The following is a 25,437-nucleotide window of genomic DNA, read 5'->3' as shown; positions in this document are numbered from 1 at the left end:
CTATCCACTTCCTCCAGTCGCTCTCCCTTAATGTTCACTTCCAGTCTACTGCCACTTTCACCCCTTGTACATCTCATCACCTTACTTTTACCCACATTTATCTTTAGCTTTCTTCTATCACATACTCTCCCAAACTCTACCACCAGCTTCCTCAATCCCTCCTCTGACCCTGCCACAAGCGCAGTGTCGTCCGCAAACAACAGCTGGCTCACCTCCCACTTTTCTCCATTTTCTTTAACCATCTCCAATCCCTGACTCACTACCCTAGCATTCACCTCTCGCACCACCCCATCCATGTATAAGTTGAACAGCCAGGGCGACATAACACATCCTTGACGAAGTCCCACCTTTACTTCAAACCACTCACTCTCTCCATTTCTAATCCTAACACATGCTCTACTACTCTCATAAAAACTCTTGACAGCTCCCAAAAGCTTTCCTCCTATCCCATAAATCTGCATAACCTCCCACAGTGCCTTTCTGTCTACCCTATCATAAGCCTTTTCCAGATCCATGAAAGCCCAAAAAACATCCTTCCCCTTTCCTATAGCTTTCTCACATATCTGTCTTACCACAAAGATCTGATCTACACAACCTCTACCCGTCCTAAATCCACACTGTTCCTCACCAATTACTCCCTCTGTTCCTCTCCTAATCCTCTCAATTAAGATCCTCCCATAAGCCTTCCCTACTACACTCAACAGGCTAATCCCTCTGAAATTACTACATTCACACTTGTCCCCTTTTCCCTTGTAAAGAGGAACTATACAGGCACTACTCCAGTCCTCCGGTACTCTACCCTCTCTCCAGCAAACATTAAATAACCTCACCAACCAGTCCACCATCACTGCACCTCCCTTTTTCAGACATTCTGCATGGCATCCATCCAGACCAGGTGCCTTACCTGCTTTCATCATCTTTACAGCTGCCTTCACCTCATCCTTCCTTATTTCTCCTCCATTCTCCTCACTCATCACTCTCATTTTCTTCGCATTTCCCACTACAGCTATCTTTCCTTCCCTATCCTCCTTCACATTCAGCAACTCCCTAAAATATTCTGCCCATCTTCCCCTCACTGCCATCTCTTCCATTATCAACTCTCCATCTGTACCTTTTACCTTTTCTTCCCTACTTGATTCGCCTCCTCTTCCTCTCTTAATTTCTTTCCAAAACATCTTTTTATTACTTTCAAAATTTTCTGTCATACTCCTACCCCATTTCACATCTGCTCTCCTCTTTGCCTCCTTTACCTTTTGCTTTACTTCTCTTTTCTTTTCTTTGTACGTCTCATATGACTCCCCTGTCCTCTTTTGTAACCAATCTGTGAATGCTCGCTTCTTCTCTTCTACAGCCTTCTTTGTTTCCTCATCCCACCATTCACTACCCTTTCTTCTATTTCCCCCTGTCCTTCTTGTTCCACACACCATCCTTGCACACTTTAAGACTCCCTCCTTGAACCATCCCCATTCCTCCTCCACACCCATCTCTGCTCTATCCTTTACTCCCTCCCACTCCTCCTTCAGCTTCTTTTCGTACTCCTTCTCCTTTTCCTTTTCATTCAAGGAGTTCACTCTAAGAACCTCCCTACCTTTTGTCCCTTTCCTCTTCCTCCATCTATCCTCCACTCTCAGCTTACCTTCCACCAAAAAATGATCTGATATTCCCCCACCCTCTCCCCTTAGCACATGTACATCCTTAACTCTTCCTATCATAATCTTATTTACCACTACATAATCCATTAGCGCTCTATCTACCACCCTTCCCTCCACCACCCTCTCCCATGTGTACTTATGCTCGAATTTCTTCCGAAACACTGTATTTGCTATCATCAACTCTCTTTCTAGACACATTTCCACCATCAACTCTCCACTACGATTCTTTCCTGGAACTCCACACTTCCCAACCACTCCATCGATTGGACCATTTCCCACCCTAGCATTAAGGTCTCCCAGTACTATTACATTGACATTTCTTCCTAAACCCTCTATGCACTCATTTAAATCTATCCAAAAGGCCTCCCTTTCTTCCATGTTCTTCTCACTGCCAGGCCCATATGCACTTACAAAGACCCACATCTCCTTTCCCAGTTTCACCTTCATCCACATTATCCTTGAGGAAACCTCCTTCCACTCCACTACCCCTTTACCTATCTCCTCACTTACTAGAATAGCCACCCCTTCCCTCCCTCGCCCTCTCTTCACTCCTGATAACCTCCCACTTACACTCCCAAACTTACACTCACCCTTCCCTTTCAACTTAGTTTCACTCAAAGCCAACACATCCAACTTTCTTCTCACAAACATACTACCTATCTCTTCCCTTTTACTCTCATCTGTACCACATCCACGCACATTAAAAGACCCAAACCTTAGGGTGCTGGCCCGAGGCCCTCCAGCACCCCTTATGCCTTTCCTTTGATTTTTAGGAATTTGCCCCGTGGGGCTACAGGGAGAAGGATGCCTAGTCCCTCTCCCCGTCCCTTTCTTCTCGCCTCTTACGATCCAAGTGGGAAAACTTGGTGGCAGTATTCTTTTCCCCCACCACAGGGAATTCCCCCAATCAGAAAGAGAATACTCAGAGAAATGGTACAGGACAGCAACAAGGGGTTGGGGGACAGCATAACGGAGGGACAGTCGTAGTATAAAAGTGTCATCATTTCTCTATGAACAGAATTTCTTCTATCATAGACAAAATGATGTGTGGCTCTGGTCCGTAGGGGCACCCCATATAGACCCTAAAGTATCGACTGCATGCTACTTTGCCACAATAACAAGCAACCAAAAAGCTAATATATATAAACTGTTGTGGGCACACTGTCACTACAAATACCAATATGTTTCCTTACTGACATCGTGAGAAGAGTACTGCAAAACTTGTTCTGGGAATCAATCAAAATCAAGAGAATGGCACTGTGGAGTTGCATCTCCCCACTAGCTGTACTGCACCAACAAGGCTTAACAATCAAGCCTGCTCCCCACCCACACATACGCACATATCAGAAAGATTGTCTTCCCACCTTACTATCTCCATTTCTATTGATATTTGTCCATCTGCACCTTTTACCTTTGCCTCTCTACATGACTCACCCCCTCACTTTTTTCACTTCCTTCCAAAACATCTATTTATTCATACCAAGCTTTTCTGTCATACTCCAACCGTTTTACATTGCTCTCCTCTTTACCTCCCTTATCTTGTATTTTGCTTATCCTCTCTTTTTCTTATACCTATCATATGCTTCCCAAGTCTTACTTTATAACTAATCCACAAAGGTCTGCTTCTTCTCTTCTACTACCATCTTCCCTTCATCATCCTACCTCTCATTACCCTCCCTTCAATTCCCTCCCATCCTCCTTGTTCCACATACCATCTTGGTTAGTGACATTGTTTAATGTGTGCCCTAAAGGAGAGAAGTGAGCCATTGGACTGGAGGAGCACATGTATAGTTCCACTATGTAAAGGAAAAGGGGACAAACATGAATGTAGTAGTTTTAGAGAGCTCAGTTTATAAAGTGCAGTTTGTGAGGCATATGGAAGAATGTTGAGTGATAATCTTGAATCAGTATTAATTCAAAACTGTTTATACTCGACTTTTATTATTCAAAATCAAATATAATGAGCAAAAGTTTAAACTTCCACACTTGAAAAAAGGTTCAAGTATATCTATTCCTTACAAAAACTAATTATTTAAAACAGTAGTGAAACCTAAACGGAGCATCCATTCTAGTCTGGGTTACATACCTTTATGGTCCACAACTTGTCCTGTTCTCCATGTTTGGGAGCTTACTTCAGAGTACTGAACAATATAGCTCAATATATCAACTTCCTCACTCTCAAGAACTTTAAATTTCACTTTTACAGACTTGTCTGTTATATCTTCCACTGTTGGTCGTTGTTTAAGCCGAGGAAGGTCCATTGGAAATTTATCTGAAATAAGTATGGTGATGTAGTTATGAATTATCTATCTGTATTTCCCTTATAAGGAAGGTAGCCACCCATTCCACTCTCACCCATCATACATTTCCCTATCATCTTAGCTCCTTGTCAATGAAGGGTCATCCCTCTCCAGGTCAGAAGCAGTGCAGCAAGACACAGCACCTCTACAGCAGTGCCAGCCATTTCATTTATATGGTGTCCTTCACTCCTCATCCCCTCATGCAAAAATTGAGAAGACGAAGAGAAAAACCTTTGGACCACGTCAATTTATATTCCATTCACAGCCATTCTCCACTCACAACTATAAACAGACATTCCCCTCTTTCCCAATGCCCCATTCACCCCATCCATCCATCTCATTCCCCAAACTGGGGTATTGACTGCATGTTATCATACAATAAAATAATGATTGGATAGTATCATGCAGCCAGTGCTTTATGGACTGTTTTGGGGTGTCCCTACAACCTGAAGCCACATACCATTTGTCTAGATTAGAGTAAAATCTTTACTAGAGGAATGATGCTACTTTTTGTACCACAACTTTGAATCTACCTTTTCTTATCACCTGCAGTAGGGAAGGAAAGAATTCTGCCATCATGATTCCCATGTGAGTTGTAAAAGGCAACAAAGTGGGATAGAGTGATGGGACTAGGGATCATGCTGTATGTATGTTCACCATACAAGAATTCAAGTCATAACAGGGTCTGGGAAGGGAGCTCCAAACAGAGCCCTAAAAATTTGGTCATTAAATGTGCATGGTTGTGACACAAATGAAAGTACAAAAGAAGAGATAGGCAGTATGTATGAAACAAGATAAATGTTAGCATCAATTGAAACCAAGTTGAGAGGGAGGGCCAATAATGAGTTTGGGAGTGTGGTGAGTAGTGTCATGAAAATATGAGAAGAATGGGGGAGATTACAAAAGACCATAAGGCCTACACTAGGCAGTTCAATATCTATTACCACCTATCATCCCCATCCATAGTTACCTAATAATCTCTTAAAACAACTAGTTGTTTCAGGGCTCTGCATGGTTACTAAGTCTATTCCACTTGTTAACTCCTCAGTTGGTAAATCAGTTCTTCCTTATTTCCTTAACCTCTTCCGTATGATGACGCTTATGTAGGCGTCATGAGGTTTGAGTGGGTATATGAGGATGCCGGCATTGGCATCTTGATTATATTTATTTTGTAGTTGTAGCTGAGTGACTCCCATATTCTGTGAACTGGCCTAATCAAATTTTCTATGGTTATTAATATTCAGAGTGAAAGAGAATGAGTAATAGAGCTGTAACTTTATATTTTATAATGTGTGTATTGTGATGCATCATAGTATGTCAAGCAGCTGATGCTGCCCACGAGAATTTGGCTCATTGAAGAGGCTAAAACTAAATTTGTTCAATTTGAATCCATCAATACAAGTCTTGCCATGCTATCTTAATATGATGACCTTGCCTGCATTACCCTTGTTAAAGCCCTTGACCTATTTGAATACCTCTATTACATCACCCTGCACTCTGTCTTTCCAGAGAGTGTAAGTTAAGGTGCCAAAGCTTGTCTTTGTATGGTAAATTTCTAATCCTTTTGAATAATTTTGGCTAGTCTTCTCTGTGGTGGGGGAAAAGAATACTGCCACCAAGTTTTCCCACTTGGATCGTAAGAGGCGAGAAGAAAGGGATGGGGAGAGGGACTAGGCATCCTTCTCCCTGTAGCCCCACGGGGCATATTCCTAAAAATCAAAGGAAAGGCATAAGGGGTGCTGGAGGGCCTCGGGCCAGCACCCTAAGGTTTGGGTCTTTTAATGTGCGTGGATGTGGTACAGATGAGAGTAAAAGGGAAGAGATAGGTAGTATGTTTGTGAGAAGAAAGTTGGATGTGTTGGCTTTGAGTGAAACTAAGTTGAAAGGGAAGGGTGAGTGTAAGTTTGGGAGTGTAAGTGGGAGGTTATCAGGAGTGAAGAGAGGGCGAGGGAGGGAAGGGGTGGCTATTCTAGTAAGTGAGGAGATAGGTAAAGGGGTAGTGGAGTGGAAGGAGGTTTCCTCAAGGATAATGTGGATGAAGGTGAAACTGGGAAAGGAGATGTGGGTCTTTGTAAGTGCATATGGGCCTGGCAGTGAGAAGAGCGTGGAAGAAAGGGAGGCCTTTTGGATAGATTTAAATGAGTGCATAGAGGGTTTAGGAAGAAATGTCAATGTAATAGTACTGGGAGACCTTAATGCTAGGGTGGGAAATGGTCCAATCGATGGAGTGGTTGGGAAGTGTGGAGTTCCAGGAAAGAATCGTAGTGGAGAGTTGATGGTGGAAATGTGTCTAGAAAGAGAGTTGATGATAGCAAATACAGTGTTTCGGAAGAAAGTCAAGCATAAGTACACATGGGAGAGGGTGGTGGAGGGAAGGGTGGTAGATAGAGCGCTAATGGATTATGTAGTGGTAAATAAGATTATGATAGGAAGAGTTAAGGATGTACATGTGCTAAGGGGAGAGGGTGGGGGAATATCAGATCATTTTTTGGTGGAAGGTAAGCTGAGAGTGGAGGATAGATGGAGGAAGAGGAAAGGGACAAAAGGTAGGGAGGTTCTTAGAGTGAACTCCTTGAATGAAAAGGAAAAGGAGAAGGAGTACGAAAAGAAGCTGAAGGAGGAGTGGGAGGGAGTAAAGGATAGAGCAGAGATGGGTGTGGAGGAGGAATGGGGATGGTTCAAGGAGGGAGTCTTAAAGTGTGCAAGGATGGTGTGTGGAACAAGAAGGACAGGGGGAAATAGAAGAAAGGGTAGTGAATGGTGGGATGAGGAAACAAAGAAGGTTGTAGAAGAGAAGAAGCGAGCATTCACAGATTGGTTACAAAAGAGGACGGGGGAGTCACATGAGACGTACAAAGACAAGAAAAGAGAAGTTAAGCAAAAGGTAAAGGAGGCAAAGAGGAGAGCAGATGTGAAATGGGTAAGAGTATGACAGAAAATTTTGAAAGTAATAAAAAGATGTTTTGGAAAGAAATTAAGAGAGGAAGAGGAGGCGAATCAAGTAGAGAAGAAAAGGTAAAAGGTACAGATGGAGAGATGATAATGGAAGAGATGGCAGTAAGGGGAAGATGGGCAGAATATTTTAGGGAGTTGCTAAATGTGAAGGAGGATAGGGAAGGAAAGATAGCTGCAGTGGGAAATGCAAAGAAAATGAGAGTGATGAGTGAGGAGAATGGAGGAGTAATAAGAAAGGATGAGGTAAAGGCAGTTGTAAAGATGATGAAAGCAGGTAAGGCACCTGGTCTGGATGGATGCCATGCAGAATGTCTGAAAAAGGGAGGTGCAGTGATGGTGGACTGGTTGGTGAGGTTGTTTAATGTTTGCTGGAGAGAGGGTGGGGTACCGGAGGACTGGAGAAGTGCCTGTATAGTTCCTCTTTACAAGGGAAAAGGGGACATAAGTGAATGTAGTAGTTTCAGAGGGATTAGCCTGTTAAGTGTAGTAGGGAAGGCTTATGGGAGGATCTTAATTGAGAGGATTAGGAGAGGAACAGAAGGAGTAATTTGTGAGGAACAGTGTGGATTTAGGACAGGTAGAGATTGTGTAGATCAGATCTTTGTGGTAAGACAGATATGTGAGAAAGCTATAGGAAAGGGGAAGGATGTTTTTTGGGCTTTTATGGATCTGGAAAAGGCTTATGATAGGGTAGACAGAAAGGCACTGTGGGAGGTTATGCAGATTTATGGGATAGGAGGAAAGCTTTTGGGAGCTGTCAAGAGTTTTTATGAGAGTAGTAGAGCATGTGTCAGGATTAGAAATGGAGAGAGTGAGTGGTTTGAAGTAAAGGTGGGACTTCGTCTAGGATGCGTTATGTTGCCCTGGCTGTTCAACTTATACATGGATGGGGTGGTGCGAGAGGTGAATGCTAGGGTAGTGAGTCAGGGATTGGAGATGGTTAGAGAAAATGGAGAAAAGTGGGAGGTAAGCCAGCTGTTGTTTGCGGACGACACTGCGCTTGTGGCAGGGTCAGAGGAGGGATTGAGGAAGCTGGTGGCAAAGTTTGGGAGAGTATGTGATAGAAGAAAGCTAAAGATAAATGTGGGTAAAAGTAAGGTGATGAGATGTACAAGGGGTGAAAGTGGCAGTAGACTGGAAGTGAACATTAAGGGAGAGCGACTGGAGGAAGTGGATAGTTTTAGATACTTGGGTGCAAGTGTAGCAGGAAAAGGTGGAGTGAAGGTGGAGGTAGAATGTAGATTGAGAGAAACGAGTAAATGCCTTGGTGGTTTAAAGAGTGTAATGAGGAATAGACATTTGGGAATGGATGCGAAGAGGAGACTGTATGAAGGAGTGATTGTGCCAACAGCACTGTATGGGGCAGAAACGTGGAACATAAGAGAAGAGAGAAGGAGTTTGAATGTATTTACCTAGTTACCTAGTTGTATTTACCTAGTTGTATTTTGCGGGAAGGGGAGCTATGCTCGTGATGTCCCGCCTTTGTATCTTGCAGTGTCTAGTTTGTTTTTAAACTCATGAATGGTTTTTGCGCATACTATTTCATTGTCCAGTTTGTTCCAAGTGTCCAAAACTCTATGAGGAAAACTGTTTTTCTTCAGTTCTCTTCTATAGCTATGTTTTTTTATTTTCTTTCCATGTCCCCTTGTGTTTCTTTTGTCCCAGTTAAGTAAGTTCTCTCTATCGAGTACCTCTGTGCCTCTCATGATTCTGAAGAGGGTCAATAGGTCACCTCTCTCTCTTCTTTGCTCCAGTGTCGGTAACTCCAGTTTAGCCAATCTCTCCTCGTATGATAGGTTTGCAAGTGCAGGTGCCATTTTTGTAGCTGCTCTTTGGATTCTTTCTATTTTTATATTCTTTTTGGTACTGGGGGACCACAATGTCGCCGCATACTCTAATCTAGGCCTTATCAATGTAACCAATATTTTTTTTATCATGTCTTCGTCCAAGTATGTAAACGCCACTTTTATTGATCTTAGCAAGTTGTAAGTCTCCCCGACAATTTTGTTAATCTGTATATCATAGGACAAGTCGTTTGTGATAATTACTCCCAAATCTTTTTCGGATCCTACTTTCTTTACTTCTTTGGTTCCAATTGTATATTTTCCTGATATTCTGTTTTTGCTTTTTCCAAACTCCATTATGCTACACTTCTTAGTATCAAAGTCCACTTCCCATTTCTGACTCCAGTTCCATACCCTATTTAGGTCTTCTTGCAGTGCTTCACAGTCCTCATCAGTTTCTATTTTCCTTAGCAGTTTGGCGTCATCGGCAAAGAAGCTCATGTAGCAGTTCACGTCCTCATCCATGTCATTCATATAGATAGCAAACATTATTGGTGCCAGCACAGATCCTTGCGGTACTCCACTGATCACCTCTTTCCAATCTGAATATTTTTCTCTGAGCACTACTCTCATCTTTCTACCAGTCAGAAAGTCCTCTATCCATTTTAGTAGGTTTCCTTGTATTCCTCCTATGTGTTCCAGTTTTTTTAGTAGTTTTCTGTGTGGTACTTTGTCAAAGGCTTTTTGCAAGTCTAGGAATGCACAATCAGCCCATCCATTTCTTTCTTGCACTATGTCTATTAGTCTTGAGTAAAAGCATATTTAGTTTGTGGAGCATGATCTTCCTTGTCTGAATCCGAATTGTCTTGGGTTTAATATGTCATTGTCTTCCAGATGTTTTACCCATCTATTCTTGATTATTTTCTCACAAATTTTGGCTATGGTGCTTGTTAGTGATACTGGCCTATAGTTGGTGGGTTCTTCTTTGTTTCCTCCTTTGTGTATTGGTACAATGTTAGCGTTTTTCCAGTCCTCGGGTATCTTTCCTTCTTTGAGTGAGCTGTTTATTAAGATGTGTATTTTGTCTGTTAGTTCTTCTTTGCACTCCTTTAGAATCCAATTTGCAATACCGTCCGGGCCATGTGATTTTCTGACATCCAGCCTTGATAGATGTTCTGATATTTCCTTTAGTGATGCTGTAAACTCATTCATGAGGGGAGATTTCTTGTTTTTATCTATGTCACAATTTGGTATTTTCTCTCTGGTGAAAACAGATTTAAAGTGATTGTTCATGACTTCGGCCATCTCTAAATCTTCTGTGTATTCTATGTTTCCTTGGCATAGTTTCACCATTTCCTGTTTGTTTTTAAGTTTACCATTCACATACCGATAGAATAGTTTGGGTTGCTCTTTGTATTTGTCTATAATATCCTTCTCATGGTTCCTTTTTTCCTCTCTTCTCACATTGACATACTCATTTCTATAGTTAACATAAATTTGCCATTTGCTTTGTTTTTTGTCTTTTCTCCACTTTTTCCAAGCTTTGTCCCTTCTGTCTTTTGCCTCACTGCATCTTTTGTTGAACCAACATTTAATGTACTCTCTCTCTCACTTTTGTCTTGGTACATGCCTGTTTACACCTTCATTGTAGTTTTCCATCAATATATTCCATTTCTCTTCCACTGTTGTTTCTTCCCTGTAAAATATTTCCCAGTTTGCATTCCGGAAGAATGTCTTTAGTTTTGTAAAGTCTGTTTTGTTGTACATCAGTCTTCCTTTCCTATGCTTTTCATTCCTCTCTATGTCTATTTCTTCCTTTAGTACAGTTTCGATGAGTACATGGTCACTCTTTCCAATTGGTGTCTCATACTGGACTTAATGCACTATTTCAGGTTCTGTTGTAAATATTAGATCTAGTTTCGATGGCTCTTCATTATTTCTGTACCTTGTGTTTTCACAGACCCATTGGGTCATTGTGTACTCCATGGTCATATCTAGTAGTACATTGCCCCACGAGTCATCTCCTCCTTGCACTGTCATGCTGTCCCAACAAATTTCTTTGCAATTGAAGTCCCCCATAATTACCAGATTACCCTTACCCATTAGTATCTCATTGAGTGATTTTTGTGTATCATCTAGCATTTTTGTATGTTCGTTTTCTTTCCAAGCGCTTGTTTTTGGAGGCACATAAGTCACCACAAACTTTCTACTTTTCATATTCTTGCCTTCGACTTTTATCATGATCAATTCAACATTACCTTTGCCCTCTGCAATTTTTGTCACCCTTAGGTCTTTCTTGGCCAAGAACATGATTCCCCCTCCCTGTTTCTTGTCCCTGTTTTTTAACCAGTAGTTGTATAAACCTTGTCCAATAACAGTGGATGGTATTTCACCTCTTAGTTTAGTTTCTACAATTCCCATTATGTCTGGTTTTGCTTCTAACAGATAATCATTGAGTTCGTTCAGTCCCGAAATTAGTCCGTCAATGTTGGTATAGGCCACTTTTAATTTTCTTCCTTCTCCCTGGTTTCTTCTTCCCTTGGTTTTTTCGTTTTGAAGCACCATTGTCTTAATCTCAAGTCTATTACTCTCCACTGGAATTCTTTGCATTCTGTCTCCGATCTTTTCAAGTTTTTTTCCTTTGCTTCTTCTCTTAGTGCCCTTTCTTTTTCTAATTCCTCAGTACTCATTTCTCTTTTTATCCATATCTTATTGTACTTTTCACTCTTTGCCAAGTTACCTACTTTTTCAAATATGTCTTCTACTACCATTTGTGACCTTAGTTTTATCTTTAGAGGTCGATTCCTATCCTTAGTATAGCGACCAATTCTGTAAGTCTCTTCTAGGTCTGTGCCTGAATCACTGTCTCCCCCCTGAATTTCATTAAGGATTTCTACTGCTGTCTCTTTTTCTTCTTTTTCTCTCATGTACCTCGCCAATCCTTGTTTTTCTTTAAGCCCATAAACCACAATACATTTCTTCCTATCTACTGTATCCCTGACCCAATTTGCTTTTTCGTTAATCACTTGAATGATTGTGTCTTTTGCATTATCTTGCATTTGCTGCTTGACTATTTCTTTGAAAGCAATTTCTTTATTTTCAATATTTTCTTTCCACTTCTTAATTTCCTGGATACTGTCCCCACCTAAGTTTTCTTCGATCTTTTGTGTCAATTCTTGTAATTTATTGTTCACTTCCTGCTTTAGATTTTCGCTATTGTTATTATCATTAGTTTTCTTCTTTTCATTATCATTCTTCAGTTCATTTATGTCTCTTTTTCATTTCTTTAATTTCGTTTGTAAGATCCAAGTTAGTTTTTCTTAGGTCAGAAATTTCAAGATTAGCCTTAGTTATACAATCTATTAAACCAATGACCTCTTTTCTTAAGTCCATGATTTCATTTTCCCACCGAGTCCTATTTTTGCTCATCTCTCTCTCTATCTCTAATAATCTACTTAAGTTCTTTCTTTCGTACTTACCAAACCCTATGAAGTCATTGTCGTAACACGTGTTTAGTTGTTTGTTTACATCGCGGTTCAGTGGATTGCTGCCAGATGGCTCTGATTTGCAACTGGCTTTCAAGTCGTTTTCATTCATTTTTGCTAATTTCGAGTTAATACAATTAACTAGCACTGCATAGATACCATTTCGGGCACTCACGTTCACTCCCCACCCCTACAATACAAACCAGGTTTTCCTTTTTCGTCGTAAATCCTCTTCTTCTTGGTCGCGCGACGACAGCGACGACGGGCGGTGTTGCTTCGACGAGTGTGTGTGTGTGTTTGAGATGAGGTGTGTGTTTGAGATGAGTGTGTGTTTGAGATGAGTGTGTGTTTGAGATGAGGTGTCTGAGACGTATAGTGGGGGTTACTAGGCTGGATAGAGTGAGAAATGAGGAGGTGAGGAGGAGAACTGGGGTGAAAAAGGAGCTGGGAGATAGGGTTGATGAAAGAATATTAGGATGGTTTGGACACATGGAAAGAATGAGTGAAGAAAGACTAGTAAAAGAGGTATGGAAGGCAGATGTGGAGGGAGTGAACATGAGGGGACGTCCTAGGATGAGGTGGATGGATGGGGTGAAGGGGGCTTTGGGGAAGAGGGGAATGTCTGTTGAGGAAGGAAGGGAGAGGACGGAAGACAGAGGTGAGTGGAGAATGGTTGTATATGGATGATGTTGTGACTGCATGAGGAGGAATGGGCAGGGGGGTGGGGGGTGGGGTAGTATGTGTGAGTGAATTTTGACAGAGCCCGAAGGGATTTCTCCCTGTCCTCGCCTTATATGCAAAGGGGAACAGAGAGGGGGGGTCGCCGATTAAATGAAGCGGCCTTGCTGTGGATGTACTGTGTCTTGCGACACTGCTTCTGACCCAGGGCGGTGGGCAGGGTGCAGGGATGACCCGTCATCCAGGAGGTGCTCAGATGAGAGGGAGGGTGGGAGGGGTGTGGAGTGTATTTAGGGATGAAATGGGTGGGAGTGTTTTTATGCCTTTCCCTTTCTAGCTACCTCCCTTGGAAGGGGGAAAAAGTCTTGGTATATGAATGATGAAATGAAATGAGTCTTCTCTGCTTCTCTGCATTGATTCTAGTAAATCAATATCCATTCTACTGTATATGACAGAGACCAAAATTGTTCAATATAGTCAAGGATGGGTCTATCACCAGATAGAGGTAAATGATTACCTCTGCACTTTTGTTTTTAACCATCCTAGCAATAAATCTGAATGCCCTGGTAGCTCTATACCTGGCACTGATGCACTGTTTCCTGGATTTAAGGTCAGGTATCACTAGCACTCCTAACTCCTTTTCATATTTTGTTTTCTCAGATATGGCATTATCTAAGCTATACCTGTTAGCTAGGTTGTGTAATCCTACATTTAACACACTGTACTTTAAGTTCATCTGCCATTTCACTGACCATGCAAACAGTTCAGTAAGATCCCCTTGCAGTATCCCAGCATCATCACCCAACCTAATATGGCATCCTATTTTAGTGTCACATACAAACTTACTAACATCACTATTAATCCCATTGTCCAAGTCATTGATATATATATATATATATAATGAACAATAAAGGACCCAAAACTGAAGCCTGGGGGAACTCTACTAGTAACACTACCCTACTTGGATTTTACATTCATATACCAACAGCTTTTTCCCCTTACAAGGAAGTAGCCAAAAACAAAGGCATAAAACCCACTCCCACTGATTCTATACCCACACACTCCTGGATGATGGGTCAACCCTGTATCTCATCCACTTCCCTGGGTCAGAAACAATGTAGCAAGACATAGTACATCCACAAAGGCCAATTGATTTAATCAACAACCCCTCCTCTCCATCCCCTCATGCAGGAAAAGAGAAGATGGGGATAAATCCCTTCAGGCTGCGTCAAAATATCATTCACACGTACTCCCTCACCCCTCATCCCCCACCCATTCCCTTCAATACATCACAGCATCATCCATATGCAACCATTCTCCATTCACCCCTATCTTGTCTTCTCCCTTCCTTGCTCAACGGACATTCCCCTCTTTCCTAATGCCCCTTTTACCCCATCCATCCATCTCATCCTTGGTCATCCCCTCATGTTCACTCCTACCTCTGCCTTCCACACCTCTCTTCACTCATTCTCTCCATGTGTCCAAACCATCCCAATACTCTTTCATCAACCCTATCTCCCAACTCACTTTCCACCCCTGCTCTCCTCCTGGCCTTGTTTCTCACTTTATCCAGTCTAGTAATCCCTACCATACTTCTCAGGCATTTCATCTCAAACGCATTTAAAATCTTCCTCTCTTATATTCCATGTTTCTGCTCCACAGTGCTTTAGGCACAATCACTCCATACTCTTATCACTCATTTCCAAATGTCTATTTCTCATTACACTTTTTAATCCCCCAAGGCATTTACTCGCTTCTCTCAATCTACATTCTACCTCCACCTCCACTCCTTCCTTTCTCATTACATTTACACCCAAGCATCTAAAGCTATCCACTTTCTCCAGTCTCCCTCAATACTCACTTCCAATTTGCTGCCACGTTCTCCCCTTGTACATCTCATCACCACCCCTTTACCCACATTTATCTTCAACTTCCCTCGCACACCCACCCAAACCCATCACCAACCCCCCATCCCTCATCTGACCCTGCCATAAGCATAGTGTCATCAGCAAAACAACTGGTTCACCTTCCACTCCTCTCCATTTTTCCTTACCATCTCCAATCCCTGGCCCATTACACTTGCTTTTACCTCTAGCACCACCCTATCCCTGTATAGATTGAACAGACAAGGTGACGTAACACATCCCTGGCGAAGTCCCACCCAAACTCAAACCACTCACTCTCTCCATTCCTAATTCTAACATAGGCTCCACCACTCTCGCAAAAACTCTTGACTGCTTTCAACAGCCTTCCTCCCATCCCACACATCTGCAATACCTCCCACAGTGCCTCCCCGTCTACCCCATCACAAGCCCCCTCCAAATCTACAAAGGACGAAAAATTGTCTCCACCCCTTCTGAAAGCTTTCTCACATATCTGCCTTACCACAAAAATCTGATCCGCACAACCTTCACCTGTCCTAAACCCACACTGTTCCTCACCAGTCACTCCCTCTGTTCCTCTCCTAATCCTCTCAATCAAAACCCTCCTATAAGCCTTCCCAACTACACTAAACAAACTGACCCCTCTGAAACTACTACACTCACACTTGTCCCCTTTTCCCTTGTAAAGTGGAACTACACAGGCACCCTGCCAGTCCTCCAGTACTCTACCCTCCCTTAGACAAACATTAAACAACCTCACCAGCCAGTCCACAATCACTGTGCCTCCCTTTCTTAACATTCCACATGACACCCATCCAACCCAGGTGCCTTACCTGCTCTCATCATTTTAATAACTGCTTTCACCTCATCTTTCCTTATTTCTCCTCCATTTTCCTCATTCATCACTATTAATAGTGACCCACTGTTTTATGTCACTAATCCATGCTCTAATCTATTCAATTTTTTTTTCTTCCTATGCTATGGTCCTTGATTTCATTTACATAAAAACATAAGAATGGAGACTGCAAGAGATCATGAGGCCTACACAATGCAGTTCCATGTCCATTATCACCTGTCATCCCCATCCACAAAGTTATCTAACCATTTCTTGAAACAACTGATAGTTTCAGCACTCACTACATGGTTACTAAGTCTGTTCCATTCATTGACCACCCTATTAGTAAACCAGTTCTTGCCTATTTCCTTCTTAAATATAAATTTGTCCAGTTTAAATCCATTAGTGCAAATCCTGCCCTGTTGTTTTAATATGATGACCTTGTTTGCACCACCCATGATAAAGCCTTTAATCCAATTAAACACCTCTATTAGATCACCCTACACTCTGCGTCTTTCCAGAGAGTATAAGTGCTTAAGCCTCTCTTTGTAAGGTAAATTTCTGAGCCCATGTATCATTTTGGTCATTCTCTTCTGTACTGATTCTAGTGAATTGATGTCCATTCTATAAAATGGAGACCAAAACTGTACTGCATAGTCAAGGATGGGTCTAACTAATGCTCGATAGAGTTTGATAATTACCTCTGCACTTCTATTTGTAACCATCGTAGCAATGAAACCTAATGCTCTGTTTGCTTTATTCCTGGTACTAATGCACTGTTCCCTGGATTTAAGGTTAGGACTCACTAGAACTCCCAAGTCTCTCTCACACTCAGTTATCTAAGCTATATATTTTCGGGGTTGTGTAGCCCTATATTTAACACACTGCTCTTTGAGGTGTTGAAGTTCATTTGCCATTTCACCAACCATGTGAACAATTTAAGATTGTCCAGCAGGATCTCTGCATCATCTCCTGACCTAATTTGGCATCCTATTTTAGTGTTGTCCGCAAACTTACTAACATCATTATTGATCCCATTGTCCAAGTCATTTATATACATAAGGAACAATAAGGGACCCAAAACCAAGCCCTGGGGGAACCCCTAGAAACACCCCCATTTGGATTTTACACCATTTATGGTAACCTGCTGTTTTCTGTCAATGATTCAAGCTCTAATCCATTCTAGCACTTATCCTCCTATGCCATGGGCTTTGATTTTATTTAGTAGTCTCTGATGGGGCACCTTGTTGAATGCTTTGCTAAAGTCAAGGTAAATAACATTGTAACTATCACTGTTATCTGATGCCTTATATACTTTAGTGTAAAAGGATAGATTAGTCACACATGACTTACCCTTGGAGAAACCATGCTGTGTGTCACAAATCAAATTATGTTTCTCAATGTGTTCTCTGAGTCTACTATTATTGATTCAAGCATTTTACCTATAACTGATTTCAAATTGATTGGCCTGTAGTTGCAAATACACAATTTATCTCCCTTTTTCAAAATAGGAACAGTGTTTGCCTGCCTCCAAGCAATAGGCACAAAACGAGTGTCTAGTCTACCAACTTATTAGATATTTCTGTTAACTGGTCGTAGATGTCAAATTTACACTCTTTAAGCACTCTTGTAAAAATTTTGTATGAAGGAGACTACAAGAAACCATAAGGCCTACACTAGGTAGTTTCGTGTCCATTACCACCTATTATCCCCATCCACAAAGTTATCTAATCTCTTAAAACAACTGACAGCTTCAGTGCTCACTACATGGTAACCGAGTCACCATTTCTTAACCACTCTGTTGTCCTGCCCTGTTGTCTTAATATGATGACCTTGTCTGCATCATCCTTGTGGTAGCCCTTGACTCACTCTATTTGATGACCCTACATTCTATGTCATTCCAGAGAGTGTAAATTAAGGTGCCTAAGCCTGCCCTTGCAAGGCAAAGTCTGAGACCATGTACAAGGGGCTTAAAAGATAAAAAATCTTATAATTGTATTCAGATATTTTTACATGTCTACACTTTTATCACCTTCAAATTATTCTCCATGTGAAACAATGCACCAGTCTAGACATGTTCTGGAGCTCTTGCAAAGATATGCCATTTAACACCTCCATCATTTTCTTCTTAACCTCTTCCACGTCTGCAAAATGTTTTTCTTTGAGGACTTTATTAAGAAAAAAAAAATTGCAGGGAGCAAGACTGGGTGAATAGGGAGAGTGGATAAGTGGGGTCATGCCATTTTTAGTGAGAAACTGTCACACTCAAGGCAGTGTATGCTGGTGCATTGTCATGATGAAACCCCCACTCTTCAATTTGCCACAGGTCAGGGCATTTCTTTCTCACTGTGTCTCACAAATGCTTCAGAACTGCCATGTAAAAAGTCTAGTTAACAGTTTGACCAGGAGGAACACATTCTTTGTTGACAATTCCTCTTGTAACAAAGAAACAAATCAACATTGTCTTGACATTAGACTTCACTTGACATGCTTTCTTTGGTCATGGTGATGTTGGATGCTTCTAACGACTTGAATCCTGCTTTGTTTCTGGGTTGTAACCATAACACTAGCTTTCGTCACCAGAGATGACCTTTGTAAAAAGGTCTGAATCAGCTTCCAACTCTTCTTTTAGGTCTTGGCACACATTCATTCATGACTGCTTTTGATGATCCATGCGCAAGCAAGGTACCAATTTGCTTTCGTCACCAGAGATGACCTTTGTAAAAAGGTCTGAATCAGCTTCCAACTCTTCTTTTAGGTCTTGGCACACATTCATTCGTGACTGCTTTTGATGATCCATGCGCAAGCAAAGTACCAATTTTGTTGCAACTCTTTTCATCCCCAATTCCTCAGTCAAAATTCATTGGCAGGAGCTCCAGGATGCACCAGTCAAATTAACAAGTTTACAATTGTTCAGAGACAGTCCTCCAAGATCAGTTCATGAATTTTTGTGGTTTTCATCTGTTCAGGAAGCTGATGGTTGCCCTCTAAGAGATTGGTCTTCCAGCAACAATTGTGTGCAAACCACTCATAAATTTGTGGTTTGCTCATGGCAGCATCTTTGTAAGTTGTTGGAAGCATGATAACTGTTTCAGCTGCCATTTTCCCCCCAAAAAATCAGAATTTCAGAACAGCATGCTGCTCCTTCCTTTCAGCCATCATAAGAATAGAGGAAATAGTGCAAAACACTTCAAAACAATGGCAAGCTACAGGCCGTACATCTTCCCATGACAACCTCAGTGAGCAGACTGATGCCCAACGGTTGTCTCATGTGGCATCTAATGGTGGAAGCCTGAACTATTACAGGTTTGTTCCATAGAAAACTATTCTGGTTACTTTTGGGTACCCCCTCATATGATTTTGGTCATTCTCCTCTGTACTGATGTTAGTGAATTAATATCCATTCCATTAGGCCATGGGCCAAAATCTGTGTGATCACTCTATAAGAAATTCTGTTGCAACTTTTGCTAGGCAACATTAAATTTTTATGGGCACTTTGGACCATAGTGATGCTAAAACATCATTGTTCCCACATTTTCATTTGCATGTTAACCCATTAAACTCCGATGACAAGATTCTTGTCATTTGGTCAAATAGAACAAAAAATCATAAAACACCAAAATGTTTGATCAAACAGCACCAGAAAAATATGACGTCAGTCCTCGCTTCGTGCGAAGCGAGGACTGACGTCATATTTTTCTGATCAAACATTTTGGTGTTTTATGATTTTTTGTTCTATTTGACCAAATGACAAGAATCTTGTCATTGGAGTTTAATGGGTTAATTACATACATACATATACTAAGGCTTTTTCCCCCTTAAGAGGGAGGTAGCCTAAAAGAAAAAGGCATAAAATCATTTCCACCCATTCCATCCCTGAATACACTCCACTCCCCTCCACCCTCCCTCATACAGTCACCACTAAGTGGCTAAGTGGCTATGGTTCATTTATCTTCAGGTTTTCTTCCAAAAAATAAATAAATAAAATAAAAATCTGGCTACTCAAAGTGTGTTTCACACCTACAAGATGAGACAGTGTATCAGTATCCAGGTTAAACTTACAGTCTATCCTTATCTATTACCAAAATTTACGAGAATTCACCCAACTGAAATATACTTATTGGTTTTAATATCTACCACCAGGAGCTCAATTTTCCTAGCTAACCCACTCAGAGAAATCACCTGGATGGAAGCAGCATTGGACCAAAGGATCATTGTTGGTGGACCAGAATCTACCGGAGGCTCAAGATCCAATGGAGTAAGATAGTAAGGCATGAATTCCAGCAGTTAGGATAATGTACCATTCTTCTAGGCCCCTAACCCTGTTTGTGACCTCTGGTCAGACCCTGTTAGTGATCTCAATTCAGAGCTCCCATAATTCCAATGTGTCATGACCTAGGTCAGGTCTATCACCCCATGGAATGGTACCGAGCTTACTCAGGTATTTCCTCATTCCCTCAATATTAACCTTTTGTAAGTCAAGTAATAATATGTGATATTTACTATGTATTTCTTCCTATCTAATGCTAGATCTTATTTCTTGATGATCGCCAGTACCTAGTCTATCACCCACTAATGCATTCTTATTACAGGATGAACCTCAATTTTATGGAACCCATGGGACTTTGGCCATTCCATAAGTTTGAATTTTCCAAATAAATGAAATACATGAATTATAACCCTCTTGAATTTGAAAAGTAAGCAAATGATTATTCTGACAACCACTCCCCTTCTCCCCCACTGGATAATATTAAGAAATTCAACTGGCATGATGGATAAGGTGGTGTATATGTACATACAGTTAATTACATTTGTAAATCACCTTATATATGTATGTAGGTGTATAGAATTGCTGACAGCCACCTCATTTATGTATATAGGCATATAGAGAGAGATGGCACCACCTGTACTTCCATGCACAGTCATGTGTATTCCTCCATGGCACAACTGATTTTGAATCATAAACAAACTGCAATGCTTTTTCTGTTATTGTGCCACTTGTTTGGGGCTCCCTTGCCATTATTAGTGAAAGTGGGAAGACTGTTATTAGTTAACAAGATTCCTAAGGTAACTGACGAGCAGAGATGTAAAGTGCTAATGTTGAAGGATAAGTACAAAATAATCAAGAGGCTATAGAAACACGAGTCCCGCTATAGCCTCATAATAAGTTTGGGTGTTCATTATCCACGATTTACAGCATCAAGGGACAGGCAGACAAAATTAAAGAGTTCTTCATCAAGACTGAGGATTCAAAGTGTTTGGAGAACAGGTGTACCTTGCATAAACCAGAACTGGATGAGCTAGATACAGCAGTTTTTAAATGGTTTAAAATGAAGTAATCAGAGGGACACTGCAATAGTGAGCCCTTAATTACAGAAAATGCTCAAGAACTCAACAACGAAATGGAAATTGAAAATCCCCTCACAATCTCTTCTGGTTGGTTGTAGAGATTCAAGGACAGACATGGCATACAGCAGCTTGACATCAGTGGAGAGAAACTATCTGCTAATATCCTGTCAGTAGACGTTTACATGGAAGTTTTTTGTGCTCTTGTTGCAGAGCATGGATCAACCCCAGAGCAAATTTATAATGCCGATGAAACTGGCTTATTCTGGTGATGTCTACCAAGGTCAACACTGGCTTGCAGTGGCAAGAAGGGGGCAGCAGGATTCAAGGAAAACAAAGAACAGCTCTGTGTCATGCAAATGCATCTGATAATTATCAGATTAAGCTGACTGTTGTTGGGAAGTATGCAAAACTTTGTTGTCTAAATGATGTTACTCATTTACCAGTGATTTACTGTAACCAGACTAACACCTGGATGGACTGTGATATCTTTAAGGATGGGTTCTTTCATTTGTTTTTCCTGAGCATCAAAGAAAACCTGAAGAAGAATGGATTATCCAGAGATCCAAAGGTGGTTCTTCTTTTGGACAATTGTAGAGTATATCCACCTACTGAAGAACTACTGTTAGGAAATATCTTCACATGCCATCTGCCCCCCAATGTAACCAGCCTTATTCAGCTGATGGATCAGTGTCATACAGAACATGAAAATGCAATATTGCATAGGATTTATGGGGAGAATTCTTCATTCTGATGGTGATATCACTGAAGTTTAAAAGTATAACTGAGGGTACAGAGGGGGGGGGTCACCGAATTAAATTAGCTGCCTTGCTGTGGAGGTGCTGTGTCTTGTGACACTGCTTCTGACCCATGGTGGTAGACAAGATGTAGGGATGACCCGTCATCCAGGAAGTGCCAAGATAAGAGGGAGGGAAAAGGGTGGAGGGGAGTGGAGTATGTAGGGGATGGAATGGGTGGGAGTGGTTTCTATGCCTTTGTCTTTCGGTTACCTCCCATGTAAGGAGGAAAAGCCTTTGGTATATGTATGTATAACTGAAAGGACACTATTTTCACTTCATCAGTGGCCTGGGGTGATATCAAGGAGATAACCTTTTGTAGGAGGCAAAAGTTGTTGCCGCAGGTTCTCGAGTTGGTACGAGACGAGTTTATGGTTTTTGAGGAAGCTGAGAAAGACAAGTCAGACAGAGCAAAGAAATTACATGACACTAGTCATGAGTTATTTGAGAAGACTACATCGTCAAAGGAAGAAGTAGAAGAGTGAATTGACATGGATAATGATGCCCCAGTAACATACAGTCTCAGAAAGCAGAGATTGCTTAACTGCTTCACTCCGGGCCAAAATCTCGCGGGCAGCATTAGCTGCCAGACATGTGATGTTGCATCATAATACTTATATTATAAAAAATAAAGTCACCGCTGTATTGCTCGTTCTCTCTTTCACCCCTGAATTTTGATAACCATAGAAAATATGATGAAGCCAGTTTACAGAGTATGGGGGTCACACAGGTACAACTACAATAAATATAATCAAGACGCCAACGTCGGCATCCTCGCGTACCCACTTGCTCCTCATGATGCCTACGTAGGCATCACTGTATGGAAGGGGTTAACTAAAAAGGGAAAATGAAACTTTGACAAATGAGAGAAAATCTTCTAAATACCATGGAAAAAAGTGAGGATAAGCCAATAGCAAATGGGGACAAATGGGATACAGTAACCTTTAAAGAGATTATGGAGCAACAGAGAAGAGAAACTGATAGGCTGGGAGAGGAAATACATTAGTCAAGTTTATTTAAAAAAAAAAAAAAAAAAAAAAAGTCTTGTCAGAGATGTAGTTGGCAAGACCAGACGTGTCATACTATGGCTGGCAAGAAAACCATGTCACTTTATGGAAGGTATATCAAGAACAGGAGATGCAAATGGTCAGGGAAATTACTTCTATAATTCTTAAGAATGACTTAGATGTAACAGATCAGACTGCTAACATGATTATGTAAAGTTAGTATAAGAGAAATAGGGCACATCCTATGGAAATCAAATTCAAGTCACAAGGCATAGCAAATAAAGTATCCAGTAAATCTTGAAAATTAGTACAAGATGAAAAATTAAATAAAATATTGGAACAGGAAAGATGCAAATGAAGAAGAATGAAGAAAGACATGGAAGCTCTTAGGATGAATCACAGTAAAGAATGAAATAATGATGGAAGAAGAAAAACAGCATTTTTTCTTCTAAAAGTTATCATTCAGAATATAAGAGAATGGTTTCTAAAAATAATAGAAGGAAACTTGAAGTAGCCTATACTAATGTAGATGGTTTACTAATGGCAAGGTTGGAGATAAATGATTACTTGAGGATAAACAAGCCTGATGTTTTGTGTTTTGTGGGGACCAAACTCCCAAAAATGTTAGTCTGCAGTTGGTGAACAATAGATACACATCCAGGAAAACACAGTAGACAGAGAAGACAAAATAGGTGGATAGGTAAGAAGTGATGTGAAAGTGGGAGCAAATCTAAGTAAAAGCAAGAATGGACCAATCCACCTAAAAATCAGGACAAAAGGGCAAAGTAGAAGGGACTTTATGGCCATATATACCCCCCCACCCCCCAAGACAAGATCTAGAGATGAAGCTGAATATCAAGAAATGTTGTTGGACACAACTCTTCTTGTAAAGAAAACTACTGAACAAAATAACACATTAGTCCTTGTTAGAGATTTTAATTGCAGTGAGGTCAATTGGGAGAATGGGAAGCAAGTTGCAAGGTAGACTCCTGGGGAAATACTCTGTCAAGTATAGCTATGGAGAACATAATGACCCATTGGGTAAAGGAAGTGACAGTGACCTGAGTAAGAGGAAATGACATTTCCACAAGATCAGATCTGCTACTAACCAAAGACCCAGGCATCATCAGCTCCTTGACTTACCTTTGTCCATAGGAAAAAGTGACCATGTAACAACTGAATTTCAGCTGGAGGATGAGGAAACAGAGCCAAGGAATGAATCACACAGGCAAGAGACTCACTTTCTGGAAGGCTTAGGGTTGAGGGAAATCTTTGAAAAAGCATCACCATTATCATTTGGAGGCACACTCCATGGAGCATGTTGCTTCACTCAGATTCTGACACTGGTTCCCACAGTCTCTCCATACAAGCTCCCATGCAGCCACTTTCCCTTTCAAACAGCTCTTGACAGGTTTAATCATCTTGTCCTGGCCATGAATTCTGTGGGTGTCCCCTTCGTCTCTTCAATCAAGGGTTGTCTCTTGTGGAGACAACTCTGTGAGTTGGACCAACATCAGGGAAACATGCCCATATAGCTGGAGTTGACAATCATGAATTATGCTGAAGGTAACTGGCCTAAACTGAGCCTCACAGTTCAGGCTCTGATTTAATACAAATTCATTCCAGCAATATCCCATGATTCTCTGAAGGCACTTGGTACCAATGACATTGAGACACCTTTTCAAGGTAGCATTCAGTGTCCATGTCTTACAGCCTTACAGGAAGACAGGGAGCACAAGTGACTTGAAGACTGACCAGAGAGCAGTAACAAGCAGAGTTAAGCAACATTCAGTGCTTACACCAATTATGTTTCTTATCCATATCAATGATATGATGGAAGATACAGCAAGCTATTTCAACAGGTTTGCAGAAGATGCAAAAATCATAAGAAGAGTGAAAAACGATTTAGATACTATTTTTGCATGGATCCTAGAATGGGAAGTGAATTTCAATACTAAAAAATGCAAAGTACTGGACACAAGCAACAGTTGCAAAAGACCATCTTTAAACTAATCCTTGGGAAGTGAACCTATCACAATAGCAAAAAAAAAAAAAAGGTTTGGGAGTGTTGATAAAAGACAACCTGTCACCTGACAGACGTATCAGTAGGATCGTAGGAAAGACATATGGACTGCTGCAGAAAATTAAAGTGGCTTTTCACCATATAGATGAAGAGATGATGACTGTCCAAGACTGAAATAAGCATCAGTGGTATGGTCCCTACACAGAGTGAAGGATATAAGCAAGATCAAGAGAATACAAAGGCAAATGACCAAAATGGTCCCCAGCCTGACAGATAAGCTAATATAAGGAAAGACTGAAAGCTTTGGGTCTACCAATTTTGAAAGATTGAAGATAAAGAGGTATGATTACAGTATTCAAACCACTAAAGAGGATTGATTAGATTGACAGAAGAGATCTATTGATTATGGATAGGAAGGTTTTAAGAGGTCACGAGAACAAATTAAGGAAAAATACATATCTAAGAAATATGAAGAAATACAGTTTTTCATATAGATATATAGATACTTGGAAAAACTTAGATGATACAGCCCAATCTAGAACAATACATGAGTTCAAATCTAAATATGATATTTAGAAATCAAAGATATAGATGAAGTTGGAACTGTAAATAAATTTGAGGCCAGGTATGATAAATTGGTAAGTAGGAGACAGGACCTAACATGCCTTGCTCCTTTACTGTATACTACAATT

General features: G+C 40.9%; 1 protein-coding gene across 5 annotated transcripts in view; it reads right to left on the bottom strand.

The window, feature by feature from the left end:
• Positions 1-25,437, bottom strand: part of LOC143040605 (uncharacterized) — a 535,837-nt gene that overhangs the window by 273,856 nt on the left and 236,544 nt on the right. For all 5 annotated transcript variants that reach the window (XM_076211732.1, XM_076211736.1, XM_076211735.1 and 2 more), the window contains one exon: positions 3,739-3,924. In XM_076211732.1, the coding sequence (XP_076067847.1) occupies positions 3,739-3,924 (186 nt within the window). The remainder of the gene's footprint in view (positions 1-3,738; positions 3,925-25,437) is intronic.

Source organism: Oratosquilla oratoria, chromosome 29 (assembly GCF_046742065.1).
Source record: "Oratosquilla oratoria isolate Oo_2021 chromosome 29, ASM4674206v1, whole genome shotgun sequence".
NCBI classification, from domain to species: domain Eukaryota; kingdom Metazoa; phylum Arthropoda; class Malacostraca; order Stomatopoda; family Squillidae; genus Oratosquilla; species Oratosquilla oratoria.
Note: the sequence above shows the minus strand (reverse complement) of the source record. Positions and strands in the feature narration are given on the sequence as shown.